Source organism: Zychaea mexicana, assembly GCF_025766255.1.
Source record: "Zychaea mexicana strain RSA 1403 chromosome Unknown BDB00scaffold_34, whole genome shotgun sequence".
Classification (NCBI taxonomy): domain Eukaryota; kingdom Fungi; phylum Mucoromycota; class Mucoromycetes; order Mucorales; family Lichtheimiaceae; genus Zychaea; species Zychaea mexicana.
Window position 1 is genome coordinate 50245 of NW_026516697.1, and position 14263 is coordinate 64507.

A 14263-nucleotide genomic window follows, 5' to 3' on the forward strand; every position below is an offset into this window, starting at 1 on the left:
TGAAAATATGAGTTTCCTTTGTCGTTTTATTGCTATCATTGTTTACTGAACGTAGTGCATATGCATGAATATGAGCTTCACTACAGTTGTCAAAAGAAAGTCCGTCTGCAGAGGCGCTTCGCTTTTGTTGCACAGTTCGTCTTGAAGCAGTAAAACCACAATGGTTATGACAGTAAGTCTCAACAGATGTATGTAACAAAACAAGCACAACACTTATAGAATGAACGTAGCTTTTAATTGAAACAGACACGATTCATCCAATATGTTTTCAGGCATGTAAAATCGCTTTGTCTGGATTTGGAAATATCCCCAGTCATGGTCGACGAGAAAGCTAATCTCGGACGTAACATGACGCGATCATTTCCCCACTCGTTTGTTGCATATTAAAATGGATTTCAATGTTGCTGATACTTCAAAATGCATGGATGTTGTAAAGAAACGAGGATCGAGGCTTATGATATCATACCGTCTTTTCAGTAGTAATATTGTATGGAAGACCTTCTCCGTTGGCACTATTATTCTTCCTTACTTTACTACCAATATCTACGATTTCACTCATGAACCAACTTTTTACACAGAAGAGCAGAATTCAGCGACCATATGAGTTCAGGGACCATATGATAGTAGTTACAGAGGAGATTATTAACGGTAGCAGTAATAATGATCGAGTATCATTGTAAAGATATAATTAGAAAGGGGAAAAAAGGAAATTGATGATGGTGAGCACTAAATAATAACCATAGCAGTATACGTGGTACAGTATGATCATGGCAATAACTGTAAAAACATCCTGACTTAATATTTTCGGCACTTATATTCTGTTATGCAATTCTGTTCTTCTTGGTCTCAGCTCAGGAGTGTCGCATTATACGTGTGCGTGAACGTCTCGAGATGTTTTTATAGTTAGTTTTTTCTTCTTCTTTTTTTTTTCAATTGCCTACTTCTGCATTTATGTTCGCGTCTCGAATCACAACTACTAGGAATACTTGCTCTAGCAGCCAAGGCACATAGGAACAAAACAACACAAACCATGCACATGCAGTCCTTGTCAAAATGATGCCTGCCCAAGTGTTGGATCAGCACAAGAGAACTTCGTTGAAGTTTTTATGTAGTAGTCATACAAATAAGCGTGTACGAGACCAAATTTCAACGAATTTTATGAACTTCAACAAGGTTCAGACTTTACGATGATGTGCTGTAATCGCTTCATTAACTGCTTTGATAAAACTTCATAGGCTTTCATTTTACCCGCTTCTCCACTCGACATCTTTGAAAGGGTTTGCTCCTCCTCCCTGACTTCACTTTATCATACACTCAAACGACTTATTCTGTATGGTCGCTGGTTTGTGGTACATACTACTATACAATCGGATAAACCACATTTATTTACATTTTTTTTGGGTGAAGCGTTTACACGTTTTTATTACAATAACTTTCACTGTAGGAAAAAAAACCTTAATATACCTTAAAAAACCTGAATAAACCTGAATTTAGTTCAACCAGGACCACCGTTGTTGTACCAAATGAAACTTCCGACACACCTGACCACATTTTTTTTTTCATCTCATCAATATGTCAACACCTTCTCTATCACGGAAGAATAATTTCATGCCGCCTGCGGTTGACAATTAACACCAACAGCTGGCAGGGTAACAATCGCGTTCAGCAGTCCAGGCTTATACGTATTGGTGAAGTTATGGTGTAATTTCAGCATTATGATGTAGGCGCTGCCAGATTATTTGCCTTGGTGAAAGTATATAACGCTGAAAAGTCTAATGACAGTGGCACGTGGCTGTATCGCACGATGGAGTTGTTAATGTAAAGCATATCAAACAGCTGGTGTGCAGTATTGAAAGTACATCGAAGCGTCACTACGTTTGCAGGTCACAAACGAGACAACGAACTTCTTGGTGAACTGCGGTATATATGGTGATTTCCATTTTAGGCAGTATCAAAACAAAGTTAATCCTTTTCTCCTCATTTGTTTGACCTTGCCTCTCCTTGTATGCTTCATCTTGCCGTTTGAAAAAAAAATCGTTCCTTTTCTTATTCCTTCTTTTCTTTCGTCAATAATAAAACATCACACAGAAACAACTTAACATGAATCCTCAAATCCCAGCAATTCTTAACGCTATCAAAAACAATAACGATTCAATGCTTGCACTTGCACGGTCGGTCGGCTCCTTGGAAAGGGAAGTTGATGTCACAGTAAGGCGTTGGATGATCTTTTCACATCAGTAACTCTTATAGTTGGGGATGTACAGTGCTGTCCTTTCATGTCCATCTGTAGAATCTTCCAGCTCCGTATCAAGAGCGTTTTCTTCTGGGCTGTTCGACGGCATGCTCTTGACACTGTCTTACAAACGCAAAGTCGACTCACAGACGAAGTTTGTAATGGAGGAGCTGACCAGTCTGTGCCACGACGTCGTCAGGGAGCACCAATTGGATATCGCGCGCAGCGACGCAGTCAATATCAGGGACAACATATGGGGACGATCTGGGATAATGGTCGATGGTATTCTCAGCAAACCTGATATTGATTTGCTTAGAACGAGCTGATCAGCGATACCAGAGACAACCTTGAAGGCGCAACAAGATTTATAGAGCGCATGCTAAATATCTGCACCCTTGGATGCGTGCGTGAACAGTTGGGCTACAAACAAAATCCTGCAACTTCGGGGGATCGCGCAATAACTTACAAGAAACGCGTTGCCTAGGGCGGCTTCTACCAAAAATCAGTAAGTACATACTAGGAGTATTAGCGTTTCCGGTATATATGTATATAATGCTTACCTTCAAAATATTACAGTTTTTAAACGCTATCAGACATTATCAAGCGCTCCACAAGAGGAAACATGTTTTTTTTCAGAATAAAGGTATATATACTCTACCAATGCAGATGTATTTGACGTACTTCATAGCACACACACTGGTTGTACTCAACCAGCGTTCGTCAACACCATGAGGTTGCGTTGCCGTCGACATCAAACACAGACGACTGTTCAAGGCTCCTAGTGTAATAGTCGGAAGACGAAGACGCGTCGCAACTGCCCAGTGTGTTGCTCTCTTTAAGCCAAGGTAAACAGTAGATCAAAAATCCATTGCATGGCATAGAATGAGCATCCATGATATACCAACCTAATTAAAAGAGAGACTACATCACGCAAACGCGCCCGTTCATGCGATGGATCTGCTAATGACTTCACTGACAGCACCAGTATTGCTCGCGTCGGTGCTCGTAATGCTCGTGGTGTTCGCTGTTGCGGTCGTGTTGGCAACTAAATAGAATTGAACACTTATTTACTTGTGTACTACACAATGCAAAAATGATTTGTCAAAGATTTAATATAGAAGGCAAAATTTAATAATAAACATATTGTCATCCAATCGAAATCAGTTTTTTAGCATACATAATATGAAAGAGGATCAATGAGGAAATGTGAATAGCTGATGAAATATCCAATGATGCTCCCAAACGGATCAGCTATACGTACAACGACCAATAAGACACGATGTATGTACGCAATCATAAACACAGTTGAACGCATTCCACACTTCAGCCGACCAATAAAACGAATCAGAGAAACCAGATATTATTAAGGTATATTCGAGTTTTCTCAGGTTTTTTCAGGTTTAAAAAAAACCTGAATATACCTTAATTTGCCCGTTTCAGGTTTTTTCAGGTTTTAGGTTTTTTTAGGTTTTTTAAGGTATATTAAGGTTTTTTCTTTCCTATAGTGTTTTATATTTTACTATAGTGTAAAGCGACGATCGTGCTTCAAAAGCGAAGTCTAAAGGCTTTAGCATATACTGTTTGAATATTTTGGTTCTGTAAGGGATGAATGTCATATTGTTCGATTAATTGCACACCTGAACTGCTAGTACTAAAGCTGTACCAAACCTTTATTCGAATAAAAAGACCCTTATAATCTCGCTCGTGTACAGTCCACTGGCGGATTGTACACAAGCTCTTGCCAGATTACGGATTAATGACGGTGTTCTTGTTCAGAACAGCAGCGAGCCTGTCAACCAGGAAAACGAAGTCATTTCCGTACAGAAATTTACAACTATTTTCTTTTGCGTACACTTCTTTTCCCGAATGGAGTACAGTCTATAAAGAAACAAAAGTAAGGCATTGGCAACTCGATTAATGTTGCCACAGCAACAAATAATTTGTCATGCCGATATCATCTTGTGCTACGTCGAAAATTCATGCTTTTTGAAGTTTTCAAACGCTCTGGTAAGCTTTCAAAGGCTCCTGAAGGCTTCAAAAGTATCCCAAACTTCCGACGTTTACAACTAATTTCCTGCACACCGAAATCTACTTATAAGGTATCCACGTTCTCTCCCCACATAGAAACTAGTGCTAACTTCTGTTAATTTTTTTGGCTGGTTCCTCGTTGCAGCGTTGATTTTAAACCCTATTTTTCCTTTTTAGGACATCTATTATACGAGCTTTAATTCTATCATTCATTTTGGACTTCACTTCTCTGTTTGGCAAATATGTCACATGTAGTATTCACAACAGTATAAGTTTAACCTTTTCTTGACAGTTATGAAGATGTGCTATGTACTGAGAACCATCGGGCTAACTGAGGTCACCGACACCGCTCAGGTGATAATAATTGCGAAAACGTGGAATGACCATACATTCTCGATGGCAAAATGAAGCAATAATTGTCATAACAATAAGCAGAGCGATAGACTTATTTATAACACAGAGTAATACATACGTTTGATAATAGAAAAAAAGCGACAATATGAAATTTGAATTGTACTTCTTTTATTTAGAGAAAACGATACAATAGCACGCTTTTTTATAAGCTTTTTTGATAGTAGCTAGATCATAAAAAATGAACTACAGTAGCCATCCAATATAGTAATTTGATAATTAAGACTACGCTTTTACAGATCAAAGGTTGCTGATTCACGGATGTCACGGCTGCTTGCACCGATAGAAACGGTATATTCTCCCTCAGGAACAACCCAGCAGCTAGATTCTTCATCATAAATGCTGAGGTCGGTCTCGGTGAACTCAAAGGTGACCTTGCGTTGCTGACCAGCCTTTAAATACACGCGCTCGAATCCACGGAGTACCTTTGGTGGCTCACCAGCAGACTCGGGGAAAGAGATGTAAGCCTGGGCAACTTCTGCGCCATCGACATCGCCAGTGTTTCTAACAAACACAGTGGCAGTAGCCAACGTATCACGCTTGCCACGCTTGGTGTTGACCTTGAGCTTGCCATAGTCAAAGGTAGAGTAAGAAAGACCGTAACCAAAGGCAAAAAGAGGCTCAATATCGTTGGCATCAAAGTGGCGGTACCCAATATTGAGTTTTTCGCTGTATTCGATATTATACTCTGTTGAAATATGAGCACCATAGTCCTCCTCTTTCTTGGCAATAGTGTAAGGCAAGCGACCAGATGGGTTAACATCACCAAAGAGAACATCGGCAAGTGAGTTTCCGGTCTCTTGACCGGGAAGACCAGGCCAGACGACAGCCTTGATATTTTCATGATCAATCCAAGGCATGAGGATGGGACCAGGAGAGTGAATGACAACCACGGTGTTTTCATTGGCATCGGCTACGGCTTGAATCTGTAATTAAACGAATTTACAAAGCGTCAACGAGAAATGCATTATTTTGCGCGTTTAACCAGATGCTTCAAATATTGCATATAACTTTTGGAAAAGCTTACCAAGTTATCACCATTGTTCCACAAGGTCAAGTTCTTACGGTCATTGTTGCCATCAACCATGAGATATTCTTCACCAGCTTCGGTCTTGGCAAATACAAATGCAATATCGGCATCACTTGCCAACTCTGCGGCAGCTTCAGTATCCCAATCATCATATGTGTGTACAACTTCAACAGAATCGCCAGCACGGTTGGTAATGCCTTCGGTGGGCTGAATCGAACAAAACCGATAAAGAAAGATTAGTTTCATGTTTAGTGACCACCAGAGCTAAGGTACGTTATGAGCAACACTTTTACATACCGAAATAATATATGGGAAGTCAACTGAACCACTGCCCCAGCCCATAACATAGCTGTTGTATCGCAATTCACGGTTAGATCAACCATACTTAGTCAGACAGTAAAACTACACTGACAACAGCAAATGAAGCTACTTACGTTCCGTCGTTACATGCCATATCTGTACATTCTACCTCGTTGAGGCCACCGCTAGTAAATGAGCTATTATTGTGTTAAGGTCAGTCAAGGAGCCACAGGAATAAATGAGACTAAAAGTCAGCTTACTGTTCGCTAGGGGCAGCAGCGTCACTACCGACGATGGCAATCTTTTGGAGATCATCTGAGGATACGGGCAAAATACCATCATTGGCAAGCAGCACCACGGAGGCTGCACCAATATCACGAACAAATTTGATATGTTCATCGGATGTGACAATCACCTCGGGCTCGCTCTTACGATCGAAACTGACGAGCGAAGTCTCGGGGAAGTCCTATAGCAAACGTAAAATGAAGAATGTCAATCTTCCATCGCAGTAAAAGATTCCGAAGCTTGTCGTAAGTTTTAGGTACCTTATCTTGACCAACTTTGAAATGGGCTGCTGCAATACGCATAGCCATGTCGGTGACCTATATAACATAAAAGAACAAAAGACACATTCAAAAACATTTAGCGATATTTTTGCTACGTAAAGGGTCACAAGGCATATGTTTATGATACCAAGACCACTTACTCGCTCTTCGCTGACATCACCATCTTCAACAGCTTTTGTAAGGTTGGGACCGAACCACGAGAGACCGTCGCCCATGATGATGTCGCCAGGCATGGTCATATCCAAACCGGCATTAACAGAAGGAGCAGTTGAGTGAGTTGCTCCCCTAATGATATTGATTTAAAGTCAACTTTCAGTACTTGGTCTTCGATTCGATTCAATAAGTAAGTCGGGTCAATTATGTATTTTCTACGCACCAATCTGACATGACAAATCCTTTGAAGGATAATTCTTCTTTCAGGACTGTATTCAGAAGATAGTCATTCTCGCAAGCATAAATATCCTCGTACAAGTTGTAGCTACACATAACGGAGCCGAGGCCAGCCTCTACCATGCGTGCATAGGGCCAGACGTAAATTTCACGAAGAGTGCGCTCATCAACGACTGAGTTTGACTACAGTTACAGAGAAATGGTGAGCACAAGACAATTATTTGCAAGCGATGAAAATAGCAGGTAGTATGATTTACCGTAGTTCGGTTAATTTCTTGATTGTTCAAAATGTAATGCTTTGCTGTTGCGATCTAAATGTCGACAAAAAAGCATTAGCCATCCAACTGAACCAAGCATTTCTTTGCAGCAGCGATAAACGATTAAAGCAATGGGCAGTATACGTACCACATTTTGGCTTTGCACGCCCTTGACGAATTCATAACCGCCAACTCCCTGAAGATAAGGATCTTCACCAAAGGCTTCCCATCCACGACCACCATGAGGAGCACGGATAAGATCAACAGAAGGACCAAGCTGTATGTGCACACCTTTACCCCTTGATTCGTTTCCAATGATTTCGGCGCGTCTGTACATTAAATCGCGATCGAATGTTGCAGCAGCATTGATACCGGAAACGCCTGCAGTATTGTTGCTGGCAAATCTTGTGCCCAAAGGTCCATCTTGCAGACAAAGTGAAGGGAAGTAGGGATCCTCGGTTCCATGAACATTGCCAACACAGAGAGTCTTTTCCCAACCGATACCGGTCGTGAGGCCTACTTTTTGTTCTAGAGACATTTGGTCGACAACTTGTTCTGCCTTTGCATAAGCTTCTTCCCAACTTCGGAGATTGCTAGTGGGCGCACCCTGGGCCAGCCCGGCGAGTGCAATTACGGCGATGGACGTTAGTGAGGAACAAATCATTTCCGCAGGTAATAAATATAATAAGGCTAGTAGTATTAAGTTATTATTAAGAGATATCTGTTTCGATCCTTCATCTACATCCCGTTTATATATGTTTTTTCTCTCGGGTTCTTGGTTCACCGCGGAATTTTTGAATAAGGGTCAGCTTTTAGTCTTGTACGTGCGAACATTAGCCATAGTGTATAATGATAGATGCTTACCTTAATGTACAGCAGGTATAAAGACGATGATAGTCATCCCATAAAACTTTTTTCTTCCGTAAAATAAAAGTTACGGGAGAGGTTTCTTATTCTTCTTCCGTGAAACGATCTATTGTCATTCTTTAGTTTCCCACCAGAAAGATCGGTCTCGACATGCGGCCCTGCTCAGCTTATGTAACTTACTTCTACCATATTATTGGACTGCTTGGCCACCGTTCTTTACCCACCCGCGTCAGAACGGTATTTTGCGGGGTCACCAAGTCACCAAGTCACTGCATTCACACTACGCTACCGCGTTGTTCCAGCAATCTTAAAAAGTACGTCATAAAGTTTCAGAGATCTGTTGAGTATACTACGGCTCTACATGTATGTGCATCACCTCTGCAATGATTTTGTCATTATCGCGATTTAATCCATGAATACTGATATGATGCTTTGCCACTTATAATAAGTCGTGAGAGTATATGTCTATACTTTCGCTCTTAGTGTTTCTGCCAAGTATTCTCTTAAGATCTGTAAGAAATTCAAGCTTGGTGTGTGTGTGTGTGTGTGTGTGTGTTGGGGGACTTGCAGGTTGTTATGCCCTTGCCAGGTTTAATCACGTACGTGTCACAGAGATGAAATTCGCACGTTCTCTACATGTATCTATGACTACGGAACGACGAGATTCTGCCTTATATATTTCGAGTCTGTACAGCAGATACTGGTAGCAGCGGTTTGAAGATGAAACATTTTATATTCATTAAATTACAGGGCTATCAATCCATTGCCTGACGCGTAACGTTGAGAAATTAGATAGAGAAAGTCATTTTACTTATTGTATCATGGCACATGGGAAAATCCGAGTTGCAAGAGCCCAGAGCACTTAATCCGGTTTAGCATTTTTTCTCTACCCGCAACAGTCAGATTGAATTCGCGTTGCACAGAGCTCTCCAGTCTCTTGTTTTTTGTTTTTTTTTTGCTCTTCATGGCTCTGCTGGTGTGGTCCAGCTCTTCCAAGGATGAATCATCTTATTTTGTAAGCAGAAAATCTTGTTCTTTTTCGATCAGATTGATTCTTCGTGCTACTGAATATTCTTGCCTTTCATTTTGTGAGCAGGCTTGTCATTGAAAGGTGCAAATGCTTCATCCCATGACCGCATATATAATTTAAAAGCCTACTAAATGATACAAACACCGAAACTACACGCATGAAATAGCTTGCACAAATCGATGGGCACCCGACACTATCTAAGCGTTCTCAAGACAAGACTACGGTGTGTGAGATAAAGGGTATATCGGCGGAAACATCAGGTCCTCATTGTATATTTCAACAGCGGTCCTCTTTCTGAATGCGTTGCCTATACTTTTAAAAAATTCATCTGTATGCATTACCTTCATTTAAAAGAGAAATAGAAAGTATACTTCTTAATTAAATGCAAGAGCCTATGATTTGCATAGCCACCAATATACTGTACGAGTCTTTGTCGCCTACGCACCTTGGTCCTTGAGCCTCCTTACGAAGCTTCGGCTTGGCTGCTTCGCTGGGGACTTCAGTTACTAGAACCCCTTCTGTCGGAGGGGAGGAGACGGCATGCCCCAAAACCCCCCGTAGCGAGCGCGTTCAAGGCCTTATCAGTGTTTGTTGTTGGATGTTTTATCTGTACTTGATAGTATCAGTAAAAACGAACCACCTTACAAATGTAATAGCTATTAATACTTCTCTTATGACAAAATTTACGGGTGCAATATAGAGGTTGTGATGTTGATCAGTCGAGAGGAAGTAGAAGAATTGTGAGTGAGTTAAAGAGCGGACGCGCGATAATGCCACGTAGAGTTGCCCATGTGCGAAAGCTGACTTGAATAGCCACAGCATTGCTTTTGTGAGGGGTCAACTTGCGGCTTGTCAAGAATCATTACGAAGACTGGGACCACAGGGAATTGGTGGCGGCACAGTTTCAATGGGAGATCACTTTTTTCCGAGTATAGACTGATGCGTGGAATACAGAAGATACCACATATAGAGCGAGCAAAAAGAAAGTGTTAAGCTAAGTATAAAGCCGATACAGCGAATAATTGTATACACCTGAAAATTTGCCTTGAGAAATTTTTGCTTCAAAAAGGTGTGGTAAGAGATGTGGACATAGCAACTGCGTACCACTGCGTAGTCCCTTTTGAGGATCTTGCGTAGAAGCATTATTGGCTGGTGTCGCTTTAAAGAAAGTTGTTGAGGAGGATAGCTGTTGCAAATGATGGTTGAAGGTATTCTGGCGGATGAACGGCTTCAAATGCTTCGGAGTCGCCAATCTTATCAGGTGATAGTATTCGTGCGTTTCTCCAGAAAAATTGATAATGCTGCATCGCTAATAGTAAAAATACTGTCATTGTATGGCGCTGATATTACACAGCTCGTCGTGTCGTCTCGATCAGTGCGATACCAAATGAAAGTAGACAAAGAGAACTACAGAGATGAGACTGGGCATTACAAAGCATGATTCGGATGGCAAGCTTAATGTCATGGCATCGCATTCAGGAACTGCGGTACCTGGCTCGCGTCCTTCACTAACAAGTTGAAGATCATCAGCAAATTATTGCAGTTGAGTGGCCGTCGTTGGATCAGGGTCTTGCTGGACACGCACGTTTGGACACGCACGTTTTCGCCGCGTCGAAGCACACGGACAATGTTGTTGACAAAGAGGTAGGGCTTGTAAAGGAGACCTTGATGAAATCAGCCTTGCTGTCATTAGGAACTATAGGCAGCGTTTATCCGAAGTCATCACCAATGATATCGGTCTTTCCACCAAATGGAATGCATTCCAAGTGACGATTGGAATACGTTTTTATAGATAATATATAGTGCGTTGATTGAATTTCCTTAAAGACAGAAAAACAGCGATGATGAGTTTGAGTTGATGGGAAGTAGTGAGCATTTGATTGTTAATTATTTTTCAATTCGCCCAGATATAAATGTATTCCAGTATCAGATATTCAGCCCTCTCAGACACAGTATAAACAGGCAGTCTCAATTTGAATTGAGCATTCGCTTCACTGCTGTGAGAGACACATTTTGGCTTTGCACGCCCCCAGACATATTTATAACCGCCAATACCCTGAAGATAAGAACCTAAGGCTTCCCATCCATGACCATCATGAGGAGCAAAGACAGTATCAACAGAAGGACCAAGCTGTACGTGCACGCCTTTACCCTTTGACTCGTATGCAATGATTTCGGCGCCTCTGTTCATTGTATCATTATTGAATGTTGCGGCAGCATTGATACCGAAAACGCTTGCGGTACTGTCACTGCCATGGCTTGTGCCTAAAGGCCCAACTTGCAGACAAAGTGAAAGGAGTCCTCGGATCCATCAGTATTCCCAACACCGAGAGTCTTTTCCCAACCGAGACCGGTCGTGGGACCTACTTTTTGTCCCAGAGACATTTGGCCGGCAAGTTTTTCTGCCTTAACATAAGCTTCTTCTCAAGCTCAGAGATTGCTACTGGGGGCACCCTGGGCCAGCCCGACAAGTGCGAATACGACGACAGGTGTAAGGGAGGAGATAATTATTCTCCGCGGGTTATAGATCAATACAGAGTTAGTGTTATTGAGTTATTGTTTATAGATATCTGTTTCGAGCCCAACATTCCACATCTTTTTTATTTATCTTTTTTCTTTCCGGTTCTTACTTTACCGCGAAATTTCTGAAGAAGTGTCAGCTTCTTACTCTTGTACATGCGAACATCGGTTATAAGGAGTAATGATGAAACATGCTAATCATCAACGTACAGCAGGTATACATACGATGGGAGCCATGCGATAATATTTATTCGTCCGTACACTAAGAGTTACGGGAGAGATTACTTCTACCAACAATGTTTTGCTATACTAACGATTCCCACCAAATAGTGGGACTCGACATCCGGCCCTGTTCAGCTTATGTAACTTACTTTTACTCATATCATTGATTCGCGTATGACCGCCCTTCTTTTTCCCACCCGCGCCGGAGTGGTATTTTGCGGGATCGCCTAATCCTTGCATTCACAAGACCAAACCGAGGTGTTCCAGCAAACCTTAAATAGCATCAAACGTACTCCGGCTTAATATGTATAAGCGTCGATTCTGCAAAAACTGTTTTTATTGCTAATAATTGATTACCTAGTAGTCTATGCCATATACTTTGTCTCTTACTGCTTTTGCCAAGTATTTTCTAAAAACGTCGTATGTGCGGAGGATGGGGTCAGGAAGGTGCATGCAGGTCGTTATGTAGCTTACCAGGTTGAATCACGTACGTTTCACAGAGTTGAAATTCGCGCGTTCTATAAGGTATCACAACTACAGAACGACAAGACTCTGTTTTTTATGTATTTACAAAATCGCGACAAATGCTAGTAGCAGCGGTTGGAAAACGAGATATTGTATGCATTAGATGACAGAGACATCAATCCATTACTTGATGCGTACCGTTGATATATTGCATAGAGCAAGTTATTTTACTAGTTTTACCAAGACACGCAAGGAAGCCCGAGCTGCAAGACCACGGAGTACTCAATGCAGTTTATCATTTTTTCTACAGTGCCTGCATCAATCGGCATTTCGCGTTGCACAGAGTCTTGCCACTTTCAATTGCTATTCTAACCCACCTGCTTCTTTCTCTTGATGGCTGATGTGGCCCAGCTCCTCTTGGGATGCATAATCTTATTCTGTAAGCGAAGAAACGTGTTCGTCATCGAGAAGATTTACCCTGTGTACTGTATTACTGGATGTTCTGTTCGTTTATTGTGTGATCAGACTTAGCACTAGAAAGCTCAAGTACTTGATCATATGGCCGCAACTATGTATAAATCAAAAGCCTATAAGCAGGTGCGAATACCGAAACTACGTACAAGCATGAAATAGCTGACACAAAAACACTGGCTACAATTGTATAAAGGGCAGTCGACGATATCTAGGCGTTCTCAGAGCACGACTACGGTGTGTGAGATGGAGGGTATGATAATAAGAACATAAGCTCTTCATTGTATCTTTGAATAGTGGCTCTCTGTCTGAATGCGTTACCAGTCCATTAAAGATATATCTATACTCATTAGATTCAATAGAGAGAAATAGAAAGCATACTTCTGATTACGGCAAGATACTGTACTTTGTATAGCCGTTTATTCGGCAGGAGAGATGCGTACGTGCAGACAATCAGGAGAAAAAAGTATGTGCATCATCGTTTCTTTTTCATGCGATCAAGGATGAATGATCGTTTTCAGCACAATTAAGTAAGACACTTAGTTACGGGAGTTTGTATAACTAAGAAGCACCACATTGACATATAAATAGGATAGTAACCTCACCGAGGCGTCGTATAAAATGCCGATCGAGAAAAAAGAGGAAATTGAAACAACAAGATAACAAGAGAGAGACTGTATAACAATGCGTCAAGTGGTTTCCGCAAAAACAAAAGAAAATACAGAGGAAGATACTAAGGCAGGACATCAAAAAAGTGGTTGAGGTTTTTATCTACGATGGCCTGTGATTATACTGTATATATTTTTTCCAGAGGATTGTAGTAGGAAGTAGATAGAAAGATGATAATAGTGGTTAAAAAAACCATTAACGTAGTAGTAAAAACAATAAGAATATGATAGTTGTGAAGATATAGTTAGAAAGGAGATAAGGGTTGGGGATGGATAACTGTTGGCAGTCAACACTAAATAATCATAGCAGGATACGTGGTATATTCATCGCAAAAGCTGTAGTAACATCTTGATTTTTATTGTCATCACTCTTTCTATGCAAATCTGTTCTTATGATCTCAGTTTAGAAGTGTCGTAGTATGTAAGTGTGAGTGAATGTCTTTAGAGAATGAGTGACCTTGCAGGTACTAGGAATACCTGCTCTAGCAGCCATAGCACACAGCAGCAAAGCAGGACAAACTATGCTTACGCAGCTCTTCTCTTTAAATAAATGTCTGTATGACCTTGATACATAAACCGGACTATAAGATGATGGGCTGTGGTCGCTTCGGGTAAGTGCTTCGATTGGATTCAGGAAATACAAGTTACTTCATGCGGCAACCAATGGTTTTTTGGCAGTAACGCTTACACATTGCCATTATTTTAATAATTGTTATATCTTACTATGATATATTACGATGATTGTGCTTCAAAAGTCTACGGAATATGTGGGCGTCAGGGATAAGCTGACACTCTGGCACACCAT

At 41.1% G+C, this 14263-nt stretch overlaps 2 protein-coding genes across 2 annotated transcripts; one reads left to right on the forward strand and one right to left on the reverse strand.

The window, feature by feature from the left end:
• Nucleotides 1-1932: 1932 nt before the first annotated feature.
• On the forward strand, nucleotides 1933-3282 carry BDB00DRAFT_938806 (uncharacterized protein; the record flags this gene model as incomplete). The annotated part of the gene is made up of 6 exons (XM_053129300.1): nucleotides 1933-2208; nucleotides 2265-2515; nucleotides 2718-2738; nucleotides 2827-2876; nucleotides 2967-3078; nucleotides 3150-3282. Exons 1-6 carry the CDS (start codon nucleotides 2101-2103, stop codon nucleotides 3280-3282), a joined length of 675 nt encoding a protein of 224 aa, XP_052979896.1. The 5' UTR covers nucleotides 1933-2100.
• Nucleotides 3283-4905: 1623 nt separating this feature from the next.
• BDB00DRAFT_763230 (glycoside hydrolase superfamily) lies at nucleotides 4906-7879 on the reverse strand (the record flags this gene model as incomplete). Its single annotated transcript, XM_053119383.1, has 10 exons — nucleotides 4906-5598; nucleotides 5700-5909; nucleotides 6000-6051; nucleotides 6137-6187; nucleotides 6263-6468; nucleotides 6548-6604; nucleotides 6709-6853; nucleotides 6945-7141; nucleotides 7216-7269; nucleotides 7364-7879. The coding sequence occupies 10 exons, from the start codon at nucleotides 7877-7879 to the stop codon at nucleotides 4906-4908; spliced, it is 2181 nt and encodes a 726-aa protein (XP_052979897.1).
• Between the last annotated feature and the right edge of the window lie 6384 nt (nucleotides 7880-14263).